Raw genomic sequence first — 16350 nt, forward strand, 5'->3', positions numbered from 1 at the left:
GTTGGTATTTTCTGAGATTGTTATGTGTTATGTACATAGTTATTTATCTATATAAATATGAAAATGTAATATACAACATCAGTATTATTAAATAATATTATATAATAATTGAATACAACTACTTTTTTATAAATATAAAACAATTTAGTAAATACGGGAGGCGCATTTGCTCCGCCCCCTAATTACAAACCCAAATGAGGCGGGTCCACTGGGCGTGTCTCTGAAACGCACAAGCAGGAAACATGGCGTCGTTGGCAGGTCGTCTCTCTCGGGCTCTTTTCCTTAGAAATTCGGCAACACTGAGCCGCAACACTGGCTCAAAATCAGTAAATGCGACAGGACCGACTCTCAGCCGAACCGCCGTGTCAACCACATCGGGGGCTGTCCCTCCTAAACCAATTAAGGTATGTTTATACATGTCTAAACATTGCCGCTGGAGACTCCCAAAGGAACGCAGTAACCAGGGTTGGGTTTCGGCCTAGCCAATGAAAATTTAGAATGGCTTGACTGACATGGATAATAACCAATCAAATTGTTGGAGCGGCACATATTTATAAAATGAGGAAGTGCTTCGTGTACGGTTGTTTGTAAAAAATCAATTATTTAAAGATGTGTTTGTTTAACGACTGCGTTTACAGTTTATGATTTTTTTAAACGACAATTGTAAAGTTTTCTAACAGCACACATTTATTATTATTATTATTATTAATATTATTATTATTGTTGTTGTGTTGTATAATTTAATAAATATCTGTAATATTTCTTCAGGTCCCGTTCGGTCTCACCCGTATGGTTATAGTGGTGATTCCGTTTCTCTATGTCGGTAATCTGATCAGTAAACATTTTGCTGCTCTTCTGGAGGAGCATGAGATCTTCGTCCCTGATGATGATGATGATGATGACTGAGTTCAGGTGCAAGTAGTAAATCAATTTATTTTACCAAAAAGAAAAAAAAAACAGTCATAAGGGTAATAAATAAGCTTTCCGTTGATGTATTGTTTGTTAGGATAGGACAATATTTGGCCAAGATACAACTAGATACAAGATACAAATCTAAATATTGAGAAAATCACCTTTAAAGTTGTCCAAATTATGTTTTTAGCAAAGCATATTACTAATCAAAAATTAAGTTTTGATATAGTTACGGCAGGACATTTACAAAATATCTTCATGAAACATCTTTACTTAAAGGAGTAGTTCACTTTCATGACAAAAAGATACAGATAATGTACTCACCCCCTTGTCATCCGAGATGTTCATGTCTCTCTTTCTTCAGTTGTAAGGAAACTGTCTTTTGAGGAAAACATTTCAGGATTTCTCTCCATATAATGGACCTCTATGGTGCCCCCGAGTTTGAACTTCCAAAATGCAGCTTTAAAGGGCTCTAAACAATCCTAGCCGAGGAAAGAAGCCTCTTAGTCTTATCTAGCAAAACAATTGGTTATTTTCTAAAAAAAAAAAAAAAAAAAATACAAGTTATATACTTTTTAACCTCAAATGCTCATCTTGTCTAGCTCTGTGTGTACTCTGAGATTAAAAAGTATATAAATTGCAAACATTTTTAGTAAATAACTGATTGTTTCGCTAGATAAGACCCTTCTTCCTCAGCTGGGATCGTTTTGAGCCCTTTGAAGGTGCATTTAAACTGCATTTCTGAAGTTCAAACTCAGGGGCACCATAGAAGTCCATTATATGGAGAGAATTCCTGAAATGTTTTCCTCAAAAAACACCATTTCTTTACGATTGAAGAAAGAAAGACATGAACATCTTGGATGACAAGGGGGTGAGTACGTTATCCGTAATTTTTTGTTCTGAAAGTGAACTACTCCTTTAATATCCTAATGATTTTTGGCTTAAAATAAAAATTGACAAATATACCTGTGCTACTTAAGACTGGTTTTGTGATCCAGAGTCACATATATATTGTGTATAACTGTATGTGTGGTTTTTAGATATTCATGTTCTTATTTTTGTTTCAGTGTGTTTCACTCCAGCGGATCTGAACGATTCCCGACGCAGCGGAACAGGAAATATTTATGCAATAATGAAGATTGTCAACACATTTTTTGTGTTTACATTCGTGCATTACACTAACCATGTCCATAAGCCAAAGTTAAATGCTGTTTTTATGTTTCTCAATATTGTTAAAGACAATATGACCTGAGGCTGCCCGCACGAATCGCCTCTCTTCTATTTAATAAATTGCTTGAATGTCAGCTGCTGGTTGTTTCTGTGTTATATTTGTTTTATTGGATGTGGTTTATCTTGAAATCATTCACAAGTCCAACAGATGCAAGATTTTTTTATTGAGTTTAACTTAAAATATATCTTTATCTTAAGAGCATGGAATGTTTATTCACTTTCAGCACCACTGTAGTTTCTAACCAATAAGATTTTTAAAAATCAGCTCCACATAACACAATATCCTGTATAGACATAACCAATGAGAGATGGAGAAATCACTGCACCCCATCCATCTCGTTTGACCTCGTGCTGTGTTCTCATTGGTTGGTGCTGTTGCCTAGGAGATGGCCCTCCTCCAGCGCAGCATTAGTGAGTTTGAGGTGTTCTTTAAGTGCATTGATGTCTCTCTCGCTGCGGCCCCGTAATTCAGTCAGCTCGACATACACCTGCTTGTAGCGCTCGCTCAGCACTTCATTCTCCTGCAGACACAGAAAACACCTGTTACTAGATATATCATTACAAACAACCAATCCAGCGGTTATACATGGCTAAGCATCACTCCGAAGGTTTTTATGTATATATTAATACTGAAGAATAGTGATGAACACAGTTTGATTTATGTAATGTACACTAACGTTCAAACATTTGGGGTTGGCAAGATTTCTTTTTTCTGCTCATCAAGACTGCAGTTGTTTGATCTGCATGCAGTTAAAAATTCTAAAATATTATTACAATTCGAAGTGACTGTTTTCTATGTAAATATATTGTAAAATGTAATTTATTCCTGTGATGCAAAGCTGATTTTTCAGCCTCATTACTTCAGTCTTTAGTGTCACATAATCCTTCAGAAATCATTCTAATATGCTAATTTGCACAGTTATTATTTTCTCTGGATACTTTGATGAATTTATGTTCAATAGAACAGCATTTATTTGAAATGGTAATCTTTAGTAATATTATACATGTCTTTACTGTCACTTTTGATCAATTTAATGTACCCTTTTATTCATTTCTTTAAATATCCTACTGACCCCAAACATTTGAAGGATGTACTGTATACATGTTTTGTCTCTGCATAAGACTAAGAGCCTGTATAAAGAAAGTGACTAATATTGAATGAGATTTCATACTGAGTTTCACACACAAACGTTGTACCTTGGTAAGAGTTTGGACTTCTTTCCTGAGACAGCTGATCTCCTTGTGTAGAAACTCCACCTCGCTCTCCTTTACCTTCAGTAACATCTACAGATGGACATGGACATGTCAGCAATACTTTATTTACAACAATTGTAATCAACAATTCACAATTCTGATACAATTATTCATTCATTTTTTTAAGCACATATTATGCCACCGTAGAATTATAAGGTTTTTTATGCATTCCGAGCACTTTGAGCTTCAATGTTGAGATATTGAGTTTCAAAGTCTTTGCGTTCCATAGACTTCTGTAGATGGAACCATTTTTGTTTTCTAAAAAAAAAAGTCCCAAAATGTACTCAGCTGACAAAAGAAACATCACATAATGTAAATAAGTGGTCACAGAATAAGAATCAATTTTGACAAAAATGTCAGATAGAACCTTATAATTCTAAGGTGACGATTAGTGAACAAACTACATACAATACTTGTTTTTGTAAAAAATAATTTGTCATTAATTATGTGGGAAAAAAAAGCTAAAGGATCATTTAAATGGATCAAAATGAAATGGCGACCAGTCACTGCACCTACAATATATATGCCAGATATCATTTTTTATATTTTTTTACTAGCAGCTGCAGGACACTGTAGTTTATTTATGCAAGTGAGGACAGTAAAATAAAGTACACTGTGACATATTATACCCTAAAGTTCTTCACAGAGTGGACTACCAGTAAAACTGATAAAAATTTGGGACCACACTTTGAGCTGACCATGGTTTGTTCATGGTTTGACATATGTGACCCTGGACCACAAAACCAGTCATAAGATTAAATTTTACAAAACTGAGATGTATACATCATATGAAAGCTCAATAAATAAGCTTTCTATTGATATATGGTTTGTTAGGATAGGACAATATTTGGCTGAGACACAACTATTTGAAAATCAGGAATCTGAGGGTGCAAAAAAATCTAAATACTGAGAAAATCACCTTTAAAGTTGTCCAAATTAAGTTCTTAACAATGCATATTACTAATCAAAAATTACATTTTGATATATTTATAGTAGGAATTTTACAAAAATCTTCATGGAACATGATCTTTACTTAATTTCCTAATGATTTTTGGCATAAAAGAAAAATCAATAATTTTGACCCATACAATGTATTTTTGACTATAGCTACAAATATACCCCAGCGACTTAAGACTGGTTTTGTGCTCCAGGGTCACATATCTTTCCATCAAAGATATTTGACATCAAGATGAATATGTTCTAACACAGTTTTAACTTTTTATTACCATTTTCTAAACTATAGCCCATAAACTGATAATGTGAGAAATGTTAAAGGTGTCTGAGTAAATTTTGGTTTGACTGTACTCCTTTCCCTCATGAATAGAGAAAAACAACAACAGTAATATTTTCCAACGCCCACACAAGTGTCATTATAAATAATGCACAAACCACCCACACAACTGGACAAAGACAACAAATTACTGTTAATTCAGCAGGACAAAGACGAGTAACTGAATCACTAAATATCTCTTACTGTGTAAAACACAGATCTCTGCAAAATAGCAATATGTATATTTACTAATATTTGCTGGAGAGAGTTCACTATGATGATCAGTAGATGGCAGTGTTTGTTTACAGAAACACCAATCACTCACATCACATGCCCCGCCTCCAAATGACTTCACCCAGTCTCAAGCGTCTCTAAACTCTAATAAAAGCCATGCCGTTTTCACAGTATTATACGTATTGTGTACAATGTGTACATTCTCTGTATGTACAGAGTGGAAATCCTGTATTACTAGTTGCACTTGCCAAAATCTAACATATACTGGTAATAAGGAGTCAAGTTCTGGCTGGCTCATGCTCCAAATAAGCCCCTGCTGGTTGATGTTGCAATTACACCATCTCGACTCCAAAAGCATCTTCACTCTCACTCCTCAACCACAAGATTTCTTATGTTTTTACAGAGATGTAATTTCACCTACAATCTGGGATTTATAATTATTTTAGTGGGTTATGTTTAAACTCAAAATGGAGGATTATAGAACAAGGGAACAAATCATTTGGTGAGATCAATCTTTCTCAATCAGTTTTGACATTTCTGGTGGAGATTGAATTGATGTTGTTATTGCTATTATTGTTTGTGTAGAGAATTTAATATATAAGTGATTTAGTTACTTTTGATGGATTATTAAATTATTTATCTACTCTATAAGTGTCTTTGCTCACCAAGGCAGCATTTATTTGATCTAAAATACAGTGAAAAAATGTAATATTGGGAAATATATTTACAACTTCAAATAACTATTAAATATTTATCTATTTTACTATATATTTGAAAATATTGTAAAATGTAATTTATTCCTGTGATCAAAGCTGCATTTTCAGCATCATTACTCCAGTTGATCCTTCAGAAATCATTCTAATATGATTCCAAAGTTTTGAACCATACTGTATATTTACATTCTGATTAACTGAGCTTTAATTTACATTGATTTATATTATTCTAATATGCTTGTGAGGTGCATTTTGTATGTTCATGTGTGACCTGTATCATTAGATTGTGGAATCAGTGTTGTTTTCGTCAACGATGACGATATCATTTCGTTGACGGCACTTTTTTTCATGACGATAACGAGACGATGACGAGATAAAAATGGCTCGTTGATGACTAAAAGACGTGTGTGAGTTTTCGTTGACGAGACGAGAATAGACGAAAATGTTAGTGGGTGGTCCGTCAGACGTTTAAAATGCATGACATTTCCGCTTATTGTGCATGCCAATTAAAACTTAAAAAGTATCTGACGCTATGGCAAGCCGTTTTAGCATTAAATACTCTTTGCTATACTAGTATGGCAAGCCGTTTTAGCATTCTATCCTTGTTTGTCTTTTATGTTCTAAAACATTCCTTCATTATTGTAATTATTGGTGAAAATAGTCGATCCGGAAGCTCACACTGTGTTGAACTATAGATCTGCTATTTTCAGAACTTACAAGTGACACTACCCAACAGCAAAATACTTACTGACCTACATTAATTTGTTAATTTGTTCCCTTTTTTTGACTAAAACTAGACTAAAACCTTTTTGACTTTTCGTCGACTAAAACTAGACTAAAACCTTTTTGACTTTTCGTCGACTAAAATTGGACTAAAACTATCACATATAGAAGTGACTAAAATTTGACTAAAACTAAGAAGCATTTTAGTCCAAAAGACTAAGACTAAGACTAAATCTAAGATGGTTGTCAAAAACAACACTGGTTGGAATGAGCAATTTTTCAAAAATTGCTTATTTTTCTTTTCGCATTCTCCATTAAAATACCTTCAAAATGATATAAGACTTGTTTAAAAAATGATATAAATACTGTTCAGTTTCTCACAAAAACCGATCGTTTTGTGTCTTAGGACATCAGTGTATCGTCACGAGCTGCAGGGTGTAATTTGGATTTGTCTGTGCATGTTTTTGTTTACTTTTAAAGGTTTGGTGCCCATCCACTCACATTATTTGGCTGACAGACTGCACCGGTTTGAGTTAAAAATCTTTGTTTGTGTTCTGCTGAAGAAACAAAGTCACCCACATCTTGGATGCCCTAAGCAGATAAACATCAAATTTTCATTTTTGGGTGAACTATCCCTTTAATATAGATCCGTCTCAATGTTTTTGGAAGTTCAAACTCGGAGGCACCATAGAAGTCCATTATATGGAAAAAAATTGTGAAATGTTTTCCTCAAAAAACACCATTTCTTTATGACTGAAGAAAGAAAGACATGAACATCTTGGATGACAAGGGGGCTACAAAGTGAACTACTACTTAAATGAACTCGTTTTTGTGAAAACCTCAAATTCGAAATTAGACTGTGCACATTCTGACTCATTTTGCCAGCACTGGTCACATATACATTTCGATAAAACAAAGTAAATCTGATCATGAAATGGTTGATGGCAGGTCAGAGCCTCACCTCTAATTCAGAGGTGCTCCTTTCGTAGGTGCCAAGGGGAACAACTCCTGACCTCTGGCCTGTGATGAAGGATCGCATGAGACTTATCTCCTCCGTCAGACGCGCCTGCAGTTCCTGTGTGAACAGGAAGAGGAAATGTGTTTATGACGCGTCCAAACTAAAAACCCACACATGAAGACATTCATGCTTATTCACACACTAACAGCAAGACAATCATGCTGATTCAAAACCCATTTCGTAGCATTTGTTTATTGGCAATAACCTTGAGTGGTATTAGTAATCCAGATCTGGATCAGTAAACAAACTCACACCGACCCAGACAGCCACTCTGAACAATGAAACAGGATGCTGTCTGTTGAGACATATTGCCTTCTGACTAATTGATATGTGTGTTGAAATTTTAAAGGTGAAGTATGTTATATTTCAATATCTGACATAATGGATTGAGTCGCAGGATGAAATGATGTCTGAATGATGGCATTTGTGAAATTAGAGCACAAGAACGTCAGCAGAATTACTAGTGATACATTTTCTTTACGCTTCTTTTCAGCAAGGATGCATTAAATTGATCAAAAGTAACAATAAAGACTTTTATAATCTTACAAAAGATTTCTATTTCAAATTTTGAAGTTTCATTGATCAAAGAATTTTGAAAATATGTATATTTACACAAAAGCATAAAGCAGCATAACTGTTTTCAACATTGATAATAATCAGAAATGTTTCTCGAGTTGCAAATCAGCATATTAGATTGATTTCTGAAGGATCATGTGACACTGAAATTCTGAAAATTCAGCTCTGATCACAGGAATAAATTACATTTTACACTATATTCACAGAGGAACCTGTAAATTTAAAGTGTAAAATATTTTACAATTTTACTTATCTTCATATATTTTTGATTAAATAAATGCAGCTTTGATGAGCAAAAGAGTGCATTTTCAAAAACATTAAAATCTTACAGACCCCAAACTTTTGACAGACATTTCCCGCAATTTTTTTGTGGCAGGACATGATTGATAAATAATCAGTTTCACATCTAATGCATGTCATTTAATGCTATACAAAAACGAAAAAGTCCATTTTAGTGTGAAAGCCTGTTTCCTTCACTGAATAAAAAATAAAAAAGGTAATTGCAACTTTTTATCTTACAATTCTTTTTTTTCTTGCAATTCCGAGTTTACATTTCGCAATTCTGCCTTTTTTCCTCAGAATTAGATGATATAAACTCGCAATTCTGACTTTTTTTTCTCAGAATTGTGACATAAACTCTCAATTGCGACTTATAAAGTCAGAATTCACAATAAAAAAGTTCAGAATTGTGAGTTTATATCTTGCAATTCCCAATTGTGAGATATAAACTCGTAAAGTCCAATTTTAAGGGACAAAAAAAATGGTATGTTCTCAAGAGTTCGCAATTCTCCGAAAAAAGTCTGAATTTATTTTCTTAATTATAACTTGCAATTGTGAGTTTATATTTCACAATTTTGAGGGGAAAAAAAGACAATTCTGTGTCCAATTCTGAGAAAAAAAGTCAGAATTGTGAAATGTAAACTCGCAATTGCGAGGAAAAAATGATTTGTGAGATAAAAAGCCTTTTTTTATTTATTCAGTGGTGAAAACAGGCTTTCATAATTTTAGCAATTTTTTTGACTCTAGAAGTAGAAATTTCAGCTTGTGTACCATTCAATCCTCTCAACCCATTTCCTGTCTACCTGGTTCTCTTGGCGGAGCTGCTCCATCTCTCTCTCCTTCTGTCGGATTTCTCCGTTTCGCTCATCTGTGCTGTTCTGGATGCGGTTGAGCTCCACGCACTGCTGGGAATAACGCTCCGACAGACCGTCCAACTCCTGCTGCAGAGAGAGCGACTCGCGCCTGATAGAGACACAAAGACATGCATTGATTAACTGGATTACTGATGTAACGACGTGATCGATTGATTCTCTCAGTGGGACTCTTGTCAATTACGAACTGTCAATCAAACACCTGCCACTTTTCGGAATAAACGAAGCTCTTGTGTTCTGATTCTCTGAGCCGTGAGAGAAGAATTTCTGTACAGTACTGATTACTGCCACTGGATTCCCATGAGAGTATGAACAAGATTTCTGGCATCTAAAATTCATTTCAAACTCTTTAAAGATGCCTGTGATGAATCTAACACACTGTAGACATACAGATTTTCATGTAATATCTGCTATAAATTAAAAAATCATAATCATCAGAACCCAAATTTTAAAGTGTAGCTATATAAATGCTTAACCCTACAAAGCCTACAGTAACATTAGATAAATAAGGCCTCTTATTTGTTAGCATGAATAAAATTTTGCTGAAAAACACAGTCAACTACATGCCTTCTGTCATTTGTTTGGCAGAATTCTTTTTTAGTAAGTAAAAGGCCTTTTAGCATCACTGTAAAAACGTATGCCTTTAGGTCATGCTTCACATGTCTTTCTGCAGTGAAATATTTACTAATTCTACTAATTTTAGGTTTGCTTTATTGTCCATAGATATAGGATATCATATATTGCTCATGATTATTTTGCTAAATAGGCAAAATGTACATTTTGTGTAAATTGTATAAATGTGAACATACAGCTGTTGTCTGATGGAGGGGTCTGTCGTCTCTCCTCCTCCATGAGCCTTCAGCTTCTCAATCTCCTCCTGATGAGCTTTTCTCAGAGCCTCCATCGCTGCATGATCGAAGATGAAAGTATAATGAGAAGTTTAGTACTTGAAATGATGGATAAAAGTCACTGAACTCTGATCTAATCATAGGTTTGGGGCCTGTAAGAGTGTTTTTTCTCTAAAGAAGTCTCTTATGTTCACCAAGGCTGCATTTATTTGATTAAATACACAGTAAAAACTTGAATATTGTGAAATATACTTAAGTCATTTATTCCTGTGATCAAAGCAGAATTTTAAGCATCATTACTCCAGTCTTCAGTGTCACATGATGCTTTAGAAATCATTCTAATATGCAGACTTGTAGTTCAAGAAATATTTCTGGTTATAATCAAAGTTGAAAACAGCTGTGCTGCTTTATATTTTTGTGGAAACCAAATACATTTTTTTTCTCCAAGATTATTTAATGAACAGAACGTTGAAAAAGAACAGCGTTTATTTGAAATAGAAATCTTTTGTAACATTATAAATTACTTAATGTAATGCGTCCTTGCTAAGTAATAGTATTAATGTATTATTATAATTTTAATAAATAAAAAAAGCTAAATACACTGTACACCACAGGTCAAAAGTTTGTGGTCGTTAAGTTTTTGTAACAGTTTTATGTTTATGTATTTCATGTTCAGCAAGAATCAAAAATACAGTAGAAAGAGAGAAACAATATTGAGAATTCTATGTGAATATAATGTAAGCCCTAATTTATTCCTGTGATTTAAAGCTGAATTTTCAGTCTTCAGTGTCACATGATCCTTCAGAAATCATTCTAATATGCTTGTTTGCTGCTCAAGAAACTTTCTGATTACATTTCTGATGATTTCTTTTTATACAAAAGAAATGATTATATAATGTCTTTATAGAGACAGAGCGACACGCGTCATAACCTGAAAACCACGGCCAGCGGGTGGAAAACACACACACACGCTCTTCCTTGACTTTGTATTGTGGGAAGCTGACTCCTTGTCATTTCTGAAAAAAATCAGAACAATGTCTAAAAGCTGCTATGAGACAAGGTGTACAGTAAACAAGCTAAATAACACAGAACTACGTTTTTATAAGCTGTCGACCCAAAAAACAAGAGTTTAAGGAAACAAAAGTAGAGCGCAATGTGTCTCATTACTCTGAGAACTACGCCCGCTGGAGGGAAATTTAACGGCGACAGTAAACATTCATTATTAAACCATGTCAAAGGATTATTTCATCACCCTGAAAGGAGGAGATATATTGAGAAACTAAATTTTATTGGTCCGTGTCAGTGGACTTTTTCCTTACCTTCCTTTTTTTTTAAAAAAATGATCCAACTAAATGCGCCAACGTGAAATACCCAGACATCTACAATTATTTGTGTCCTTAAACACTCGTTTTTTGGGTCAACAGCTTATAAAAACGTAGTTCTGTGTTTTTCAGCTTGTTTACTGTACACCTTGTCTCATAGCATCTTTTAGACATTTATCTGTTTTTTGTTATAAGAAATGACAAGGAGTCCGCTTCCCGCAATACAAAGTCAATGGAGAGTGTTGGGTTGTTTCCCCCTCTGTGTGGGCGTGGCCTAATTGCGCTCTGTCTCTATATTGCATCCCTTTTATCTGACTCTTGTGTGATCTGTGGCCCACACTGACCTTGGACTGCATTCTTGGCTTCCTCCTGCAGCAGTCTCTGTTTGTCTCTCTCCATCTCTCTGCGTTCTCTCTCATGCTCGTCGTGTATCTTCTGCAGTCTTTCTCTGTGCTCCTTCTCCATCTGATCCAGTTTGAGAGTGCAGGGCGCATCAGGACCGCACACACCGGCCGACATACGGACCTGACGAAGAGCCTCAATCTGCCGCCTGAGAGACACCACCTGACCAACGCAATGCATCCAGACCACAAACACAGATAATGCACATTAACTGGTCCTGGACCAATAAGAATCTCATGGTCATCCAAATCCAAAAACACACCTCATGCTGAAGCACCTCATTTGTCGCTTGTGGATTCTCAATACCAACTGGTGACTTTTTTTCTCCAATTGGAAGCTGTTCAAAGTCTGCCCACTTCTTCTCGATATCCGGCCCCGCCTGAGCATCAGGAACCTGTGGCCGGGTCAAAGTGACTGAAGTTACAGCGCCCTTCTTCAGCTCTACCTTATCCCAGGGGTCTTCGCCCTCTTTGTCGGAAGTTCCCTCCTGGAACCACTTAGTTCGGTCCTCCAGACGTCTTTCAAGTTCTCGGTCGCGGCCCTCGCCTGCCTCCCGGTGATTGGATAACGGTGAAGACGTCATGTTAGGCTCATCCTGATATGGACCGTCGACATCTGACCCCAGGTTGTGGTGTGCAGGAGAGGATGCATTCTGGGAACTGGAGTTCTCTCTGTCGCTGTTGAAAACAGGCAAAGATATCAACTTCCTACTTGCATGAAAACAGGAACCTGTCAAACCTCAAACCTGCTCCAGTTAAACATCAGTAAGGGTTATTTCAGTCCCAAGAATATCTTTCAATGACCATAATCAATATACTAATGATTTATAAATATTTGTGACCCTGGACTACAAAACCAGTCTTAAGTCGCTGGGGTATATTTGTAGCAGTAGCCAAAAATACATTGTATGGGTCAAAATTATTGATTTTTCTTTTATGCCAAAAATCATTAGGAAATTGAGTATCATGTTTCATGAAGATTTTTTTTTAAATTCCTACTATAAATATATCAAAATGTAATTTTTGATTAGTAATATGCATTGCTTAGAACTTAATTTGGAGAACTTTAAAGGTGATTTTCTTAATATTTACATTTTTTTGCACCCTCAGATTCCAGATTTCAAATAGATGTATCTCGGCCAAATATTGTCCTATCCTAACTAAACCATATATCAATAGAAAGCTTATTTATTGAGCTTTCATATGATGCACACATCTCAGTTTTGTAAAAATTTACCTTATGACTGGTTTTGTGGTCCAGGGTCACATTTGATTTATTTTAATAGAAATGAGACCCTGGACCACAAAACCCTAAGTAGTACGGGTATATTTGTAGCAGAATTATCTATTTTTCTTTTGAGCCAAAATCATTGGTATATTAAATAAAGATCATGTTCCATAAAGATATTTAGTAAATTTCCAACAGAGATATATCAAACCTTCATTTTTGATTAGTAATATGCATTGCTAAGAACTTCATTTGGACAACTTTAAAGGTGATTTTCTTAATATTTAGATTTTTTTGCACCCTCAGATTCCAGATTTTCCAATAGTCGTATCTGAGCCAAATATCGTCCTATCCTAGGAAACCATACATCAATGGAAAGCTTATTTATTCATGTATAAATCTCAATTTTAGAAAATTACTCTTTTGACTGGTTTTGTGGTCCAGGGTCCTAGGGTTTCAACCTAAAGTCAAAATTATTTTTCTTGGTTATTTTTTCTATTTTATTTATTAATTTAGTTTTTAAATTTCATTATTATTATCAGCAATGATTTTCATTAAATGCTCATTATTTTAATGCTTTAGTTGCAGAGTAATAGTTGCATTATAGCAAATACTACTATATTGTCTATTATAAAACATGCTTAATTGACACAAAAATATGGTCTAAAAAACAGGTTTCATTGTCCTATCTCCTTTTAGACATGTTATTGACACTTTCCATTGAATCTACCAGATAACCATAATTAATACAGCAAGATATCCATATAAATTGTCTATTGGTGAATACCATGAAAACATCTAATAAAAAATTTATTAAAAAATTTTAAATGTTAAAATTGTATTTAGATATTCTTTGCATTACTTTAATGCAATTTTCCCTCCAAATTATAGTCAGTGCAATCCAACTATTTTACTTTTCAATTTTTATAGACATTTTCATTATTATCAGTGAGAATTCACATTATATGTGCATAATAGTAAGTCAATACAGTATGGCTGTCTTATAGCTGTTAAACTTGCATAAATGCATTATAGCAAATACTACCAAAGTGCCATGAAAAAAACATGAATAGTCCTAAAAACAAGTTTCATTGTCATATCTATATTTATTTTTTCCCTCATTTCAGACATGTTTCTGACACTTAAAATTCACCCTGACTGATCCTCTGCACTTATTCTTTCAGTTCTATCATACCCAATCCTCTCAGCTGAATCCCTGGATGCGATTCTCCTCAGTGTGTCGATCCAGTTCCTCCTAATTCTGGAGGTCATCGCTGACAGGGTCACCAGTCCATCACGCATCTACACATCAATCACAAAGGTTTGTTTGAGACATTTGACCACATTAGGATTATTCTTAATTTTCACAATGAGCTGTCCTCTCTTATGCAACAACTTCTTACATGCAGTTGAAGTCCATAGTTTTTATCGGCATCAAATTCCTCCACTCGCAGACAGTGGTGTAAATAAATCTCACCATCCGCCTCATCTCTCTATCAGAGTGACAGAACACAGAGTTCAAGATGTTATTGGTAACTCTGATCATGCTTTCAGATTCATTTTACAAATGCCACCATGTTTACATTTATTTCATAATTCATTCCCTGACATATCTGTACAATCCCATACCAACAATATTTCATTTGCATGGGATTTTCAGCAATTCTCACTCACCTCTTCAGCTGCAGAGTCTCTATAGTATCTCAGTCCTGAATCAGAGATCACAAACCAGTGCTTTCTCCACTGCAAATAAACACAAGTACTTCATATATGCATGATCACAAACAGCAGTAATGGTTATTTTAGTTTAAAAGACTTCAGATGACCATAATCAACATAGTAATGATTTATGAATTGATGTATTTTGATATAAATGTGTGAAATGTATGAAAACTAAATAAAATAAATTGAACACAAATAGTAGCTTTGTTGTATTATTATATTTTGGATAGAGACAGTAAAAATAAGGTCCAATTTTATTATTATTTATTTTTTGCATTGCGAAATAATTTTTTATGGCAATTGCCCCCTAAATTCTTATTACTGTAATGCAGCTAGTTCATTATTTTTTTCTATTAAAATTGTTTATTTTTTTACATTTTTTTTGTAATTCTCATTATTATTATATTATTATTAACGTTTATTCTCATTAAATGCTCATTATTGTAATACTATATAGTTGCATTATAGCAAATACTATTGTATATTATAAAATATGCTTAATTGTCATTAAAAAAAGTATTTATGTCTGAAAAACTGGTTTCATTTTTCTCCTTTAAGACATGTTCTTGACAGTTTTCGTAAAATCTTTCAGATATAATAAATATAGCAAGATTTTATTGTGGCTATTTAATATTTTTGGAATATCCATATAAATTCCCTATGGGTGAATACTATGAAAACATCTTTAAAAATTTTAATTTCAAAAATTAAAAATTATATTTAGCACAAATATTAAGGTTTGTTGTATTATTCTGAAAATATTTATGAACATAATAACATTGCATGAAAATCAAAACCCTATCCTTCGAACTTTTTCAAAATCAAGGGAAATTTTAGGCAGAGTGAAAAGAAATGTATTTTAAATCCTTCAAGTGGTCACCATTTACACTTGTGCATCTGGATTTAATGTAAATCAGCGTTACAATGAAGTATAGCAAGTCATGTTATGCAAACTTCCCTATGCATGATCATGCAATGTCGTGCATCAAATCTAGCTCAACAGAAGCAGCCTGCATCCTTACCTCCTCATCTTCATCCAGCATATACATCCATCCCTTTTTACAGCGCGGAAGATCAAGCTTATAAGAAACAGAATGAGTTGTGAGCGTATAAGGAATTTATTATACAGTCAACTCAAAATCTTCCAAGAGCAACAGAATGGCATTCCAGAGCACAGTAATCCAAAACACGAGACATTCCAGTCCCGAACTCACACAACCACTCATTTACCCAAGTATTTCAAACAAACACACACATTTCAACGACTTACCGACATGGGTATCCGGATGTAAGCATGAAAGAGGAAAGAAACTGGTTTAGTTGCTCAATTTTCGCTAGTACGTAGTCACAGCATTGTGTATTCGCACGATATATTCGTGAATTAAATGCATTCAAAATCGCTTTCATTTAAGCAGTTCCCGCACTTAAATGTTGTTTTTAAAATAAATACAAGTACAAAAACGTTAAATTATCCCTTCGTGACTAGTAAAGCATCTCTGACAGTTGGTCATGTGACCTGAAGCTTCCGTGAAGCAGCTCGCGGTTTGACACATTAACGCTGTCAGTCCTGAACTGTACAACTTCTCTCAGCATAATTTACGCTTCAAATCCTATCATAGCTAAGCTAAAACATCTATAACAAGTGCTAAACACAATGTACATTCTGTCTAGGAGCTGAAAAGTGCGTTTTCGCCCGTTCTGCTAACACAGACACCTGCCTCTGAACTAGAAACCCAATACCTCCTCAG

General features: G+C 34.6%; 2 protein-coding genes across 2 annotated transcripts; one reads left to right on the forward strand and one right to left on the reverse strand.

Annotated features, from left to right (window-relative positions):
* Positions 1–228: 228 nt before the first annotated feature.
* smdt1b (single-pass membrane protein with aspartate-rich tail 1b) lies at positions 229–2216 on the forward strand. The gene is made up of 3 exons (XM_073843102.1): positions 229–404; positions 769–912; positions 1980–2216. The coding sequence occupies exons 1-2, from the start codon at positions 243–245 to the stop codon at positions 904–906; spliced, it is 300 nt and encodes a 99-aa protein (XP_073699203.1). The 5' UTR covers positions 229–242; the 3' UTR covers positions 907–912; positions 1980–2216.
* Positions 2217–2287: 71 nt separating this feature from the next.
* Positions 2288–16123, reverse strand: triobpa (TRIO and F-actin binding protein a). The gene is made up of 12 exons (XM_073843273.1): positions 15873–16123; positions 15625–15681; positions 14555–14623; positions 14284–14373; positions 14076–14182; positions 11916–12330; positions 11596–11815; positions 9891–9987; positions 9013–9172; positions 7298–7411; positions 3340–3426; positions 2288–2663 (listed from the first exon to the last, which is right to left on the reverse strand). The coding sequence occupies exons 1-12, from the start codon at positions 15876–15878 to the stop codon at positions 2502–2504; spliced, it is 1584 nt and encodes a 527-aa protein (XP_073699374.1). The 5' UTR covers positions 15879–16123; the 3' UTR covers positions 2288–2501.
* Between the last annotated feature and the right edge of the window lie 227 nt (positions 16124–16350).

The sequence above is a fragment of the Garra rufa genome, chromosome 6, assembly GCF_049309525.1.
Source record: "Garra rufa chromosome 6, GarRuf1.0, whole genome shotgun sequence".
Lineage (NCBI taxonomy): Eukaryota > Metazoa > Chordata > Actinopteri > Cypriniformes > Cyprinidae > Garra > Garra rufa.

Excerpts from the sequence above, each read along its gene's own strand:
- smdt1b (XM_073843102.1), top strand. The coding sequence starts at position 243 with ATGGCGTCGTTGGCAGGTCGTCTCTCTCGGGCTCTTTTCCTTAGAAAT. Across the intron at positions 405-768 it reads TCCCTCCTAAACCAATTAAG|GTCCCGTTCGGTCTCACCCG; the intron begins GTATGTTTATAC and ends ATATTTCTTCAG.
- triobpa (XM_073843273.1), bottom strand. Across the intron at positions 14,624-15,624 it reads TGCTGGATGAAGATGAGGAG|TGGAGAAAGCACTGGTTTGT; the intron begins GTAAGGATGCAG and ends GTTTATTTGCAG. Across the intron at positions 2,664-3,339 it reads AAGTCCAAACTCTTACCAAG|GAGAATGAAGTGCTGAGCGA; the intron begins GTACAACGTTTG and ends CTGTGTCTGCAG.